The sequence below is a fragment of the Spea bombifrons genome, chromosome 5, assembly GCF_027358695.1.
Source record: "Spea bombifrons isolate aSpeBom1 chromosome 5, aSpeBom1.2.pri, whole genome shotgun sequence".
Classification (NCBI taxonomy): domain Eukaryota; kingdom Metazoa; phylum Chordata; class Amphibia; order Anura; family Pelobatidae; genus Spea; species Spea bombifrons.
In genome coordinates, this window is record NC_071091.1 from 101,123,744 (window position 1) to 101,136,877 (window position 13,134).

The 13,134-nt window shown below is 39.9% G+C and overlaps 1 protein-coding gene across 1 annotated transcript in view; it reads right to left on the bottom strand.

The window, feature by feature from the left end:
* Positions 1-851: 851 nt before the first annotated feature.
* The window catches only part of TAF2 (TATA-box binding protein associated factor 2), a 32,310-nt gene continuing 20,027 nt past the window's right edge, over positions 852-13,134 (bottom strand). The window contains exons 22-26 of the mRNA XM_053466800.1: positions 8,993-9,102; positions 4,801-5,030; positions 3,879-4,022; positions 2,800-2,890; positions 852-1,146 (exon numbers count right to left, since the gene is read on the bottom strand). Coding sequence (XP_053322775.1) covers positions 881-1,146; positions 2,800-2,890; positions 3,879-4,022; positions 4,801-5,030; positions 8,993-9,102 — 841 coding nt within the window. The 3' untranslated portion in view covers positions 852-880. The remainder of the gene's footprint in view (positions 1,147-2,799; positions 2,891-3,878; positions 4,023-4,800; positions 5,031-8,992; positions 9,103-13,134) is intronic.

Below are 13,134 nucleotides of genomic sequence, written 5' to 3' on the forward strand. Positions count from 1 at the left end.
TTCCAGGTGCCAATAAGGGGGGAAACTGTGAATTCAGCAATGACTGCCCCCCCCCCACGCATTATCCTCCAGCAGTATGGCTGAAGACTGCACCCGGCTAGTAACCATGCAGAACAGGCTAGCATGTCTAAGAAAAACAGCCAGGGCAGCGGGCTCTGCAGAGACAGGGTAACTTAAGAAATGTAATTTAAAAACTTGTGTAAAACAACTTACTTTACCAATTACTTAAAAATCCACTTTGGACTGAATTTAGATTTCTGGCAACATTATTTAGGGCTGACATTTTCTCTAGCCTTATTGGCCTGATTTTTGTTTTAAATCTGTGTTTTTGACACATGTACATTGTGGGGTTTTTTTCAGCATAAAGCAAACTACTGCTTAGACAGGAGGTGACATTAGTTGTATAGAATTCAGCAAATATTTTTGAAGAATTATAGATTTGATTGATCGACATGGGTAATGTTCTTTAGGTTGGGACGTTTAGTAAAACACTGCTGCATTATTACCATATATTAATTAGTGTAAATAAAAAACACACACAAAAGAACCGCAGAGAACTAGTCCTACGCCTTGTGAATTCTTCACTGGAAGGATAATTCAACCTCTCCATTTCACTTTATAAAAAATAACGTGGTTTCAAACACTGGCTCTTATTCAGGACCACAGGTATGGATGTTTTTAGTAATATTCAGACTTAAGGCAGGTGTTTCAGCCCAAACAAAAATATCTGCAGCCACCTGGACCCACTACAAGATTTGATTGCTCAAGGTTAACGGTGGTCAGAGCTGAGAATGGCTATCTGTGTCTTTACGTGATTGGTTAACAGCATGCCAGAGAAACATTAACCAGAGACTTTTGTAACCTGTAAGAACAGGCCAGCTCAGTCTGACAGCGACGGGGAACGGAGTGAGCGCCCACTAGCGGGGCTGTTTGAGAAGGCAACAGGTTCGCGCTCCTTATCTTTGCTTTCATGCTTGTGTTTGTGCTTATGCTTGTGTTTATGCTTCTTCTTCTTCTTCTTGTGGTCATGGTGGTGATGATGGTGATGGTCACTGTGCTTCGATGATCCTGATTCTTTAATAAAAGAGGACAGAGGTGTCGGGGGCATGGGATGAATGTGCATGTCCAAAGAGGACTGTTCTTTCCCTAATAAAAGAAAAGTTCAGAGTTAGTAAAATTTGTTAGGGTTGCACTAAATGAACCTAGATATTTACAGTAATTTCTAACAATTATCTACCTGGAGCTTTCGGACCACGTGGAGTTATGTTTCATATATTTGTTGCCATTTTCTTACATGGTCCATATACGAGACCTGAATTTGATTTCTAATTCCAAACTCTGTACTGTAAAATAAGACTAAGTGCAGGCAGGGCCAGGGTAACTTGCCCAGGGCCGGTGGCATCTCACTCTGGCTCTGGTCATTAAGACTTTTATTTTACATTTTTAAACAGCAAATTATTTTACCGAAACACATGTTTACAAGTGCATTTTTTTGTTCATAACAGTAATAAAAAAAAACTATTAATCCCTGAAAGGATCCGTTTACATTTAGTATTTAAAGTGTTACAGGATCACAAGGGAAATGTGGCAGGAATGAAGTGACACACACCAGGACAGGGCTGTATCAGCGTCAAGGAACTTAAGACTTGTAGGTTCATGCAACTAATTAATTGATCGTCGTTCTGACAAGGGCTTTATTGCAAACATATGATTGCTTTCAGCCACGGTCTGGAGTCAATAATTCACTTGTTGGGGGCTCTGTTTGCACAACGGAGGAAACAGCTGACAAACACAGCAATTATATTCTTTATGGCTTAACAAAAAAAATATGGTAGAAAACTTCTAGCTAGCGATCGAAAACTAAGTTAATAATCCAATAATGCCCTTAAAGCTACTGTCCCAAAACATTAACTGATATTTCACGCAGGTTAAGCAAATACGTCTCTATTAGATCCATGATTATAGTCTGTCTATTCAAGTTTAATATAAAGACAACAAAAGACTTTTCCAATTTCTATGGCAACAACCAATCCGTGCCTGCTCTTGGGGTCTGTTATGTACGGCATAGTTAAAATCACTGCGATTTCTTGAGTTTACTCACACATCAAATGGTGCATCGCCATCATCCCTTATAAAGAGCCATAACCAAAGTAATGGCAGAAACGGGCTGATGTGTTTATTAACCTCAGGAGCAACGTATAGCACAACTGATGTCAAAATACGGCTAGAAAACGCATTCGAAAAGGATAAATGGGCAGCCCACTGGGAGCGAGCAGCACATTAACACAGAGAACAGATGTCCCCTTAAAAATTAAGGCTCTCTTTGGCGGAGAACTCTGCGGAAGATCCTCCATATAACTAAAAGAAGGCAGAGTGAGCGGGGTCATGAGTGTTTCCATTTGTGTACACACTTTAATTAACTGCGTACAGAAACCAGAACGTAATTATAAACAGGGGATGCGACCTTAAACATCCAGATGGCTTCGATTTGTGCAAAGACTCAAGAGTATTAAAGGAAAAAGTGCTTGCTTTGCAAAATCCTGAGGTTATGGAAATCCCATTTCTTACTTTTTTTTTTTTTTACATGATGATATTTTTGTTCCCTTCTAAATAATAAGAATATAAAAATATTAACCATTATCTATATATGTGTTGTAGCTCCCCTGATGGATAGTAGTCTGGATAGTCCTTGTAATTGTACTGCAGCCACCTGCAGATGGACTCTTTTGCTGCGCATGAGAATTCAAGGGCCAAAGTACATAATCCATAGTAAACACATGAAATCAAACCCAACTGTACCTGGTGTCGATGGTCTTTCCAACATATTCAAATGATGATATATGAAAGCCTGGCTGTCGTGCACTGTATCCATGTCAATTTCTTCTTCTTCCTTGAAGTTCAAAAACAGAAAAAAAACGTTTCTGACACTGAAATACGGTGCCCAATATCAAATGTTGGGTTTGTAAACGTCCTTAACGGTATATGTGCTGATATTTTACGTCTGAGAACGGCTTACTCAGTCTAATGAAGTGTTCTCGGCCCTACTTTGTGCTGGAGTTTATAAATATTTTAGTGCTATGCTGCTGCTTATAACCCCATTTGTATTAATATGCATATGGATTTGGGATAGTGCGCAGGTAACAATTTTTTTGGTGCTTATTCTATGTATTTTGGACTGATGAATACTATAGCTTTTGCTGCTGCCCAAGAGTGATGGGAGTTTGAGCGCAGGGCTTTCTTTTATGTGTTTTGTATTTCAATTTTGTATTTCACAGCCTGGTAACTATTGCTGCCGCCCATCCCATGTGGTCCCTATTAAGGGTTAATAAATGTGTAGGGGTTCAGAGAATACCCCTTCCTGCCTCATTAGAGATTTTTACCTGTAGCTCATAGTAGCAGGGTGAATTACTCAGTGCAGGACTCGCCTAAGAGGTTTGCCGTGACGTGGCAGACGAGCTTCCACTTTAAATGGCCATTGGAGTGAAACTAAAAACCTCCATTTGTCTAAATAAGCATAGAGATTTGCGCAGGTAACTATTTTTTTGGTGTTTACTATTGCCATTGCTGCCACCGAAGAGTGATGGGAGTTTGAGCGCAGGGCTTTCTTCTATGTTCTGCTTATAACGATTGTATCATCGTCGTGGCCCCGGTGGTATCTCAATGGTAACCACACACTGGCACATGCGATGCCATCGACACTGGCCTTCATACACCCAGAAGGTTTTTACTGCACACTTGATTATTGGCAATAAACCCATACAGCAACACCACCGTTTCATTGCATAAGATCAGGACAGGAGTTCAGAGCTAAAAACAAACGACTTATCCAGGATAAGTTCCCCTCTCCTCATATGGGAGCTGAAGCCCAATTTTCTTACTCTGATTTTGAGTTTCACTTTATTGCTGTCCTCATTCTTCTCCAGTACCTGCCCGGGTTCCAGCTGCAAGTCGAGTATGGCGTCCAGCTTCCTTTTCATACCCTGTGGGATGGGCATGTTTTCCTTGACTACGGAGTCTTCATCCTGAATTAAATGCGGATTAGTAACTGCATGGAAATGAGTTCCCAGAGTCACAAAAACAGAAACATACCCAGCGCCCGTACGCGCTTATCCTAAGCACGGCCATGTTACTAGAAAATCACTAGAAATGGTAGCGACGGCTTTCAGTAACCTGAATATTTCTCTGATCCCATCGCATTACAATCTCCCTGCAACAAACTACTAAAGATTTTATTTTATATACATAACTCCAAATGTGACATTAAAACCAGCGGCATTTAGATCTTTACACATTTCCAGGCCCTTGTTGACCTTCATGTTTTTAACCCTCTCTTTTATTCTGTAAACAGGGCTTTTTGGTCTTGCCTGTTCTATATTTGATATACTTTATAAATATTTTAGTCAATATAAGCCTCAAAAAAGGTATTCAAATTGTCAATCTAACATATGAAGGATCTTTATTCAACCTTGCTTTAAAGCAGCGTTAAAAAGCCTTATTAAAAGGTGTCTCCTCCTGTAAGCAAATACCGTTCTGCTTTCTTTCTAGAGAAATTAGACGTTTACCAAGAAAAAAAATACCGCGATACAAGGCGACAGTGTTTTCTGCCTAGCAAGTCACAAGAGTCAACCCTGAAAAGCCTATTTACATCACAGCAGCTGGCCTGGATTAAATGCATATAATTTACATGATTACCTAGATAGTTCTGCCAACATTGTGGATTAATTCAGTGCTAAGAACGGAACATGACCTTAGCTGTGCATTAAAGCATAAAGACATTATAAGAGACTTTGTTAATCTTACGTGGCTTTGGAATCCTGTAACTTGCCCGTGCATGTTGGCATTTGGCAAAGGATCCAGGCTGCTCGTTACGGGCTCTGGGATAATAGTGGGGTTCAGGACAGCTTTCTTCTCCTTCAGATTAAGGACTAATCCAAGCTCTGGCAGGGGCAGACACGAGGGTCTGCTGGGGCCGAATAGTATGTGGTACAGGTCCACAGCCCCACATCGCAATCTCCAGTCATGCGAGGTACCTGAAACGTGAGCAAAACGAATACTTAAATATATTTTCACAAACGGCATATTAGAGGAAAAGAATTCTCAAATCAGAAATGAAGCCATTTTACTGAAACCCAAATCAGTGAAGGATTTTCGGCCTCATTTTGTTTCTCCCCCGACTGCCTCTATTGAACGCACGGCGTAGGTTGAAGTACACTTCCTGCGCATGCTCTGTAGCGCACCCACTTAACTCAAACTGAGCTGAGCTCCCGTTAACCACTTCAATCCCAGGGGTTTTTCGTACCTCAAAGCCCGGCGCAATTTTGCCATTTTTGTTGCAAGAAGGGCAGGACGTACCAGTACGTCCATAGGGGATTGAAGAGGTTAAAGAGTAGCAGTTAATCATATGTACGGCAGTTAACTGTGATTGCCTGTCACTGCTGCCCTTGATTGCAAAGGGGGCACTACTTCCTACCTTACTTAAGCATAAAAAACATACCTGTGCAACTTTGGCCCTCATGGGCATCCTGTGTTATCCAATCTATATCACAGATATCATTTGGAAATGCATGTGTTTTTCCTTGACCCTTCAGCATCATTTAAAAATGTCAGCCTTCTTACAGAAACAAACTGGATTAAAAGTAACTGAAGTAACTAAGTAGTCGCTGTGCCTATTTTTGGACAATTTAAAATAATAAACTTATCTAACAGCATCTTAAACAAGTTGGAAGGAGAAGGCGTAGCAATAGATCCATCGCATTTATACAGAGAATAGGGCAACGTCTAGTTAAACATGGCAACAAATAAAAAGGTTCCCTGGAGAGATCTGCTCAAAAGGCTATTTAGTTCGGACAATAAATGGTTTAATAGTTTCTACCGGTGCATGAAGTGTGTCATGAAATGAACATAATCCAGACACTGTGTACTTTTATACCGGAACCACAAAGCATAAACAACACGGGTTCTGTATTTTGGAGGGGACTTAAGAGCTCCGGGATACGACACAATCCTACGGGTCCTTGTTTTAACATCTGGCAGCTTTCTGTGCTTGGCAGGCAGCCCCCATTCACCCCGTGCCCCCCAGAGTGCAATGAAAACCAACGAAAGAAAAAAATTATAATAATTAAGACGCTCAGAGCAGGACAGCAACAATAAAATCCTTGTTCGTGTGTCTACAATCGAGTGGGGTTATTTTTTTTTTGGAACAACTTCTGCAAATGATGTTTCTTTTTCACCAATAACCACTGCAGCTTTAGCACTTACTCTACTAATCCAGAGTACTGAATACTGATTCCGTTCTGGAGTAATGTCAGTTTTGGATAACCTTAGGAGAACCTTTAGGAGAACAAACCCAAAAGGCTAACCAACACTGCTAGTTATTATGGCAAAATAGCTGTCTCAATAACAACAAGTATTAATATAATTGTGAGTATAGCGTGAGACGGCTACAGGTGAGAAGGCACTCCAGGTCCAGTAATTGTGCTCCTCAGGTAATACTCCTATACCCATATACCTTACCCCTGCCCAGCGAGAGAGCTGGCGTGAGTTGTGGTTTCAACTCTCTCACTACACTATTATTAAGGTCCAAAACCACCAGGTTTTTCCCAAAAAGGGCTCAGCTGGCCCTGTATAATGGAAACTTTAGTAGTGTGAGCACACTTTGGAAGAATCTCACTGATTTATATATGCAGGTCCAGCTAATTTCTTCCTGTAGCAGAAGCTTAATGGTGATGGGCCTTCATAACAAAAGGGGACTGAAAACAACTCTACTATCAACTCTTTCATTAGTTGCCCCCAACATGACATCCCAATCACGTCATCTCCATTTTGCTTAATAACATTTTATGGAAACCTTTGGACTTGCAGCGGGGCACGTGACCTTCCATCCTATCTTATTCCCCCATGCAGTCAAACCACGTGGGTGATATAAAAACGATGGGTTACTGACCCAAATGCCAAGAAATGGAAACACATTGCATCAGTTTCTTCTTAAAGTAAAACACTTGCACATGGGTTGTAACTCCTTGCAACTGTAATTTTATTAACATGTTTATTTCCCATGGCGTGACACCATATAGAACTGTATGCTTGCAAGGACACAGTCCTCTTCAGTATCAGAATGTGTTAGTGTGTGTTTATGGTAATTGTTATTGGTAATTTTCTACTCTACCATATTAAATGAAATCTGCTGGCACACTAAGATAAAAAACAAAAACAAAACATTTTTTAAGATAAATATATAAAACAACACTAACCTAAACTTTTTAAACAGCCTCGTCTGTGTAAGGCTGTAAGTTACAAGATGTGAGCTAAATATCAACATTAGAAATACGCTGTGTGATTTTTATCTGCACCTCTTGGGGAAATGAAGACATTTGCTTGTCCCTTTGAAATCAGAACACTTACACCTCCAGCCATATGCTTAAACAAAATAATAATAAAAGAAGCACTTTTTTTTTTTTTTTTTTTAAGTGAAAGGTTCAAATATCTACTTCACACATCTTGACAGGAACTTGAGCAGGAAAACCAATTTCCCCAAAGGAGGCCTTGATGGATAATTAACCTTGCAGTCTGTGTGTGGCATCCCGTGGGGTTTATAATTGGTGGTTAAATGCATATGCTGATCACTACAGTTCTTTTCTCAGTGAATTTCTACAATATGAAGTTTGTAAACTGCAGACTGGTTGTCCCTACATGCTCGGTTAACCCCTTCGTGACAAGACTATTTTTTGTACCATTTCATGAAAAGGGCTGTTTTAACATTTCTAAGGCATTTGTATTTATCTATAATTTTGTTCTCGCTCGTTTACTGTACCCACACAAATTATATAATTTTGTTTTCAGGACAAGAAGGGTTTGATTACTTTAGATACCATTATTTTGATAAGCATGGATTCTATAGTATATAATTCTAATTTACTATAAACAAAATATGGCCTTTTCTGACTAATTTTACAAATATTTTACTCATCTACAAAAGCTAAAGAAAAACCTAATAAATAGATTCTAATATTTGTCCTGAGTTTAGAAGTACCCAAAGTTTGTTATTTTTGTAAATTATAGTACCAGTAGTGTATTATTTCAAAATCTGGTCATACTGCGCCCATGCCCTATTTGGGACATTTTTGAAGCTGACCGATTCAATTTACCCTATTAAACCATATATTTTGAAAACTAGACAGCTCAGGATATTTCAACATTTTCCATCCACCACTTCTACCACCAGCCTTGTGGTAGTAATTTCTTGGGTTTATTTCTTACTCGCATTGTACTTCGGGTATGAATTTACAGCTCCTGGTATGTGTAACTGACAAATAACCAAATATGTGCAACATCTTTGTACAGCGATAGCACCCATGCATAGGTTTGTGGAGTTGTTTGCGGGCTAAAAGGTCCCATTTGGGACATGCACAATTTTCTACTTAACATCTGGTAATCCTGCCCCCATGTCCAATTTCGGACATCTTTGCAGCCGACTCATTTACCCAATTAAGCCATATTTTCTTGAAAAGTAGACACCCCATGGTATTGAAAACGCTGGTATTTTAAATCTTTCCATGCACTAATTCTACCACCAGCCTTTGTGAAAGTTTGTGGTTGTAATTTTTTGTGTATTTCTTCACACACATTGCACATCCCAATATGTTGAGCACAGTGATACACCCCATGCATAGGTGTGCCAGGTTGTTTGGGGGCTAAAGGGCCACATTTGGGAGGTGGGCATTTTTTTCAATATGGAATTTTGACATCTGGTCATCCTATTCTATTAGTCCTACTTGAAAAATCTTTGAACCCGGCTAATTCAACTTACCCAATCAATAGGCTAGAGTGCAATTAATGTTTGGTCTAAATGGAACAGTTCCTTTCCATTAAGGTTAAGTGGCTTCCTTACCCAACACCTTCGAAAAGCTATTTCAAACTCAAGAAATAATCACAGAAATGAAAATAATTACAAATGTTAGAAAGAGGGTTCGTACACAGAGCTTAAAACGGTTACCTGAATTCATGAGTTTCCAGAGCTGATCAACCAGAGCTTCATTACACAATGGAGAGTCCACGTTCTTTGTAAATGGGGGGTTCTTTGACAACATGTACAGAATCTTGTGCCTAGAAGCAATCATAGTCAGTTTATTATTCAAAAAGAAGAATGATTGTCCTCTTACGGCAGTCAAGTACGTTTAAGTACCAAAATGTTACTAAATACTTTCAAGTAACGTAATTTGAAACAGATTTCAACAGAAACAGACCAATTTCAAGAGGCTGACTGGTGAACGTTACATTATAGCATCCATGCTGTGGTGTTACATAGATGGTAAATATACCCAAGTCAATTTGTGGCTTTAACTCGCTCATGTCACTATTCATTATGCAGGGCTGAGGTATATTTATATTGGGAAAGGTTTGTGTCTGCCAATGTTTAGCTGCAGGGGTCATCCGTATCAAGAATAAAATCAACTAATGCTCTACAGAAATACTAAACTAATATTTTCTGCTAACGGAACACTAGATGCTGTTTATAAATCACACCAGGGAAAACAGGAGCCAACGGACACCGATGTAAAACTTTATGCAAGATTTCTTGCTTTGGTACTCAAAAAATCCAGTTAGAGTACATTGCTGGATATTCTACTGCAGGGGTTGACAAATTTGGTTTGGATCTATTTAAAACAAGTTGAAAAGGGGCTCAGAAGGCGGCAAGTTAGCCAAGAACTCCATTAAAGGAGGAACAGCCCAGACCCAAACTTGATGACCAACTCAGCTGGACATCAGTAAAGACCTACTTAACTTAATGATTAGAATTTTTCTTTAGTAAAACCAGCTGCGTTAGCGCTCTTATCCGATGGACAACTTGCTGTTTGGTGAATGGTCTGGTATTATTTTAATGCATTATGCAAATATTCTGTTTGGGGAGGAACTTGGCTAGTCACAATAGCTAAAAATGAGAAAATCTGTAGAACTGATGCAACAAATACATGAGAAACACACACACAAAATAAGATTTTTTTGCTTTTTAATTTTGGGTATTTTAAAACCTTTAGTAACGGATTGCAAAATCATTCCGAATAACAGATAGTTTGTACTAAGTGTTAGAACACTGGCAAACAATATGAAAACATTGTGTCTCAAATCAAGATACGAGTAAACAGACAAGACATTCACGCACTGCTACAAATAGCACTTCCACGTAAAAACATGGGGGAAAGGCTCTTATATAAATAAAATGTTCTATAAACCCAAATCCTACCATTTACTATGTGGAATGAAATTCTTATTGGACAATTGGGTCTGCCCTTGGCAGCAAGCGACGGAATTGCATTTAGAAGAAAAATCTTGGGGCCTAATCTATGCAGGGCCATTTGGCACCGCTGGCTTTTCGTAGATTCAGATCGATGGTTCATTTTAATGCCAACAGTAAAGCAAAGTGCTGCGATACCCATTACGCTCAGCCTCCCTATAAAGCCATCCTTGACCAAATTCCCTGTACCACAGGTACCCGGACACCAATCCATCACACCGTCTACTGTTAATCGGAGAACATCTTACTTTGGACCCACGTGAGTTCATGTATGATATCATACATTCAATGTAATTTTTTTGAACATTGTGTCTCTATTTCTGATGTCAGACAGCAGTACTCTTACCGATCAACTGTGTGTGTGTCGATTTCTAGTGTTCTTATGCCACCAGCCTCATGGCGCACCCCAACGCCAACATGGTTAATGGGACGAAATAGTCAGGGTTTACTTATCTTGGTCACGTGCATATTATTAGTCTTATTCTACTTTTTATTACGTTACATACTTTAACACCGATCATTTTTTCCACGAATAATTTGCGCGCGATAGAGCTGCCTCGGAATGACTCCCTTCGCCGATTCCCGTGTCAGCAAAAATGGGATTTATACGTTTTGCCTTCTATGCTGGTTATATATTTTGGGGAAATTTCCTCTTCAATAAAGGATCTGTTATTATCTAATTACATCATATATTATGTCATTTAGCAGCCATAAGCACACTACAAAGGGTTCAGTATTAAAAAGCCCTCAGCGTCCTGGAACAGCTCTGACGATGCTGGCACTTTGTCTATGAGCTGCTGTAATGGGGGTAGCTGAACGCCTGTTTTCAATTCCATTTGGCGTTCGCCTGCTTTTACTGATTTAAAAAAAAAAAAAAAACAAAAAACGAACACAAGTAAAGTCAATTCAGTAACCAAAATAATAGCCGCCTCGGTGAGCTTTACAAAAGGACCCCTTACAGTTTTACGAGCTTTTTAAAAACCAGAGTTCCTTTTCTAGAGTAAAGAAAAACAGACAATATTCGGGCTTTACCGGGGTCTGTGTCGGTCACCACAGAACGGGGGGGAGGAAAAAAGCTGTTATAAATGTGTAAAAGATGACTAAACACGTAAATGATCCAACAGAACACACGCGTTGTATGAGAGCTGCTTTCCACGCATACAATAAATGGCGTTTGCCAGATGTCTGATGTATTGCTAGTCAAACTCTTGGCAACATTCATTACAGTTCTAACCGGTACTGGAATACAGTTTCCAGTAGGTGAAGTAATGACGCGTACGCATAGCGCCCATCATTCTATTATTGGGCTTTCATAGAACACACACACACACACACACACACACCGAGATATGTAGACAGACTGTTTACCACACACACATAGACCAAAGCTGGCATAGATATATTGTTTGGTTGCTGTAATGACTCCTTATTTTAAACTTCAATAATATAAATGATTTTGCCTCCCTGAATAAAATGTGTTTTTTTCTGTGGTTGATTATCTTTCCTCTCAATTCTTGAGGTATAGACCACGCAAGGTTTTATAGAACTGTCTCTTGTCTTTAGCCTTGTGTCAGGGTTTTAGCTCGGCGCAACCACAAGGCCACGAAAGGTCATTTTCATGAAAAAGCTACGGTCAGGAAACGTATTAAGCCCCTTAACACGCGTGTTTTATTTCTGCGTTCGATAAAGCATGCAAAATAGCGTTCCCATGGAAACTTATGGGGGCACCAAATGCACATGTCACGGGGTTCCTATTTAACCCCCTGCTTATTGAATGCCTCGCGCATGAGGAGGTGATACAGCCAAAGGCATCACCTGCAATAGACAGGAGCGGGGAAAGGTGATTTCAGCAAACAATCTCACTATGTCACGCAGTAAATGCCTGTATTTTTGGTAAGGGGCTAATTCCAATTTAACTAAATTTAAATGATGAAAACAAATGTCCTGGAGACTGAGGAGGAATCATTTACACGCTGCACTTTACTGCTTGTGCAAAAGGCAAACCGTATTCCCGGACAAGATGAACAATATGTTTCTTATTAAATATAATCCCTGAATATTTAAGCCCCGCTTTATAAATCACACAGACATTCTACAATATGACGCTAAAAGGAACAAAATCACTTTTGCCCCATTGTACGTGTTTCTGAAATCTCGGACAGAAAGACACATGTTGGATGACGTCAAGCAAGCAGAAGATAACGCGTGCGGGTCCTCTGGAGTAAATCGCAACAATAAATTGAGACCTTAACAGTGGAGCTACAGATCAAATATTGGCCAGCGTCCGGCTCGCTGACATCACCGGCATCTGGATGATATAATTAAATAAATTTGGAGAAGCAGGGGGAGAAGCCCCCCCTGCATGCTGAACAGGCTTATTCAGGATTAAATCTTCTTATAATATACTTTATTTTTCCAGCAGCTACACGCGCTGCACAGAAGATTAAACGCATAGCCTGCCTCTGAGCGAACTTGGAACTGTTATACTTTAACTCCATCTAGTGCGAGGGAACCAATTTACAGCCTGCGGTTTCGGGTCAACCTGTAATGAAGCCGCAGCAACCGGTGAGACCCGAGCCGAGGTCAAAGTAAACATCTTATCCCAGCAACCAAAGTATGAAATCATGATGATCGCACAGATTTAACTACACATTATAAAGGGCTGACTCTATTTTTGTCCCATGCAGAGAACGTTGAGGGAGCTGAAGTGAAATCTCACTTCAGCTCCCCAATAATTCCTGCCTAAAGCAGACTTGTTCTCTTCTGCAGGCGTTGAGCTCTAAATATGTTAGTTGCTGGACCTTCGGTAGATTATTACTAGATATAATATAACCGTGGCATAA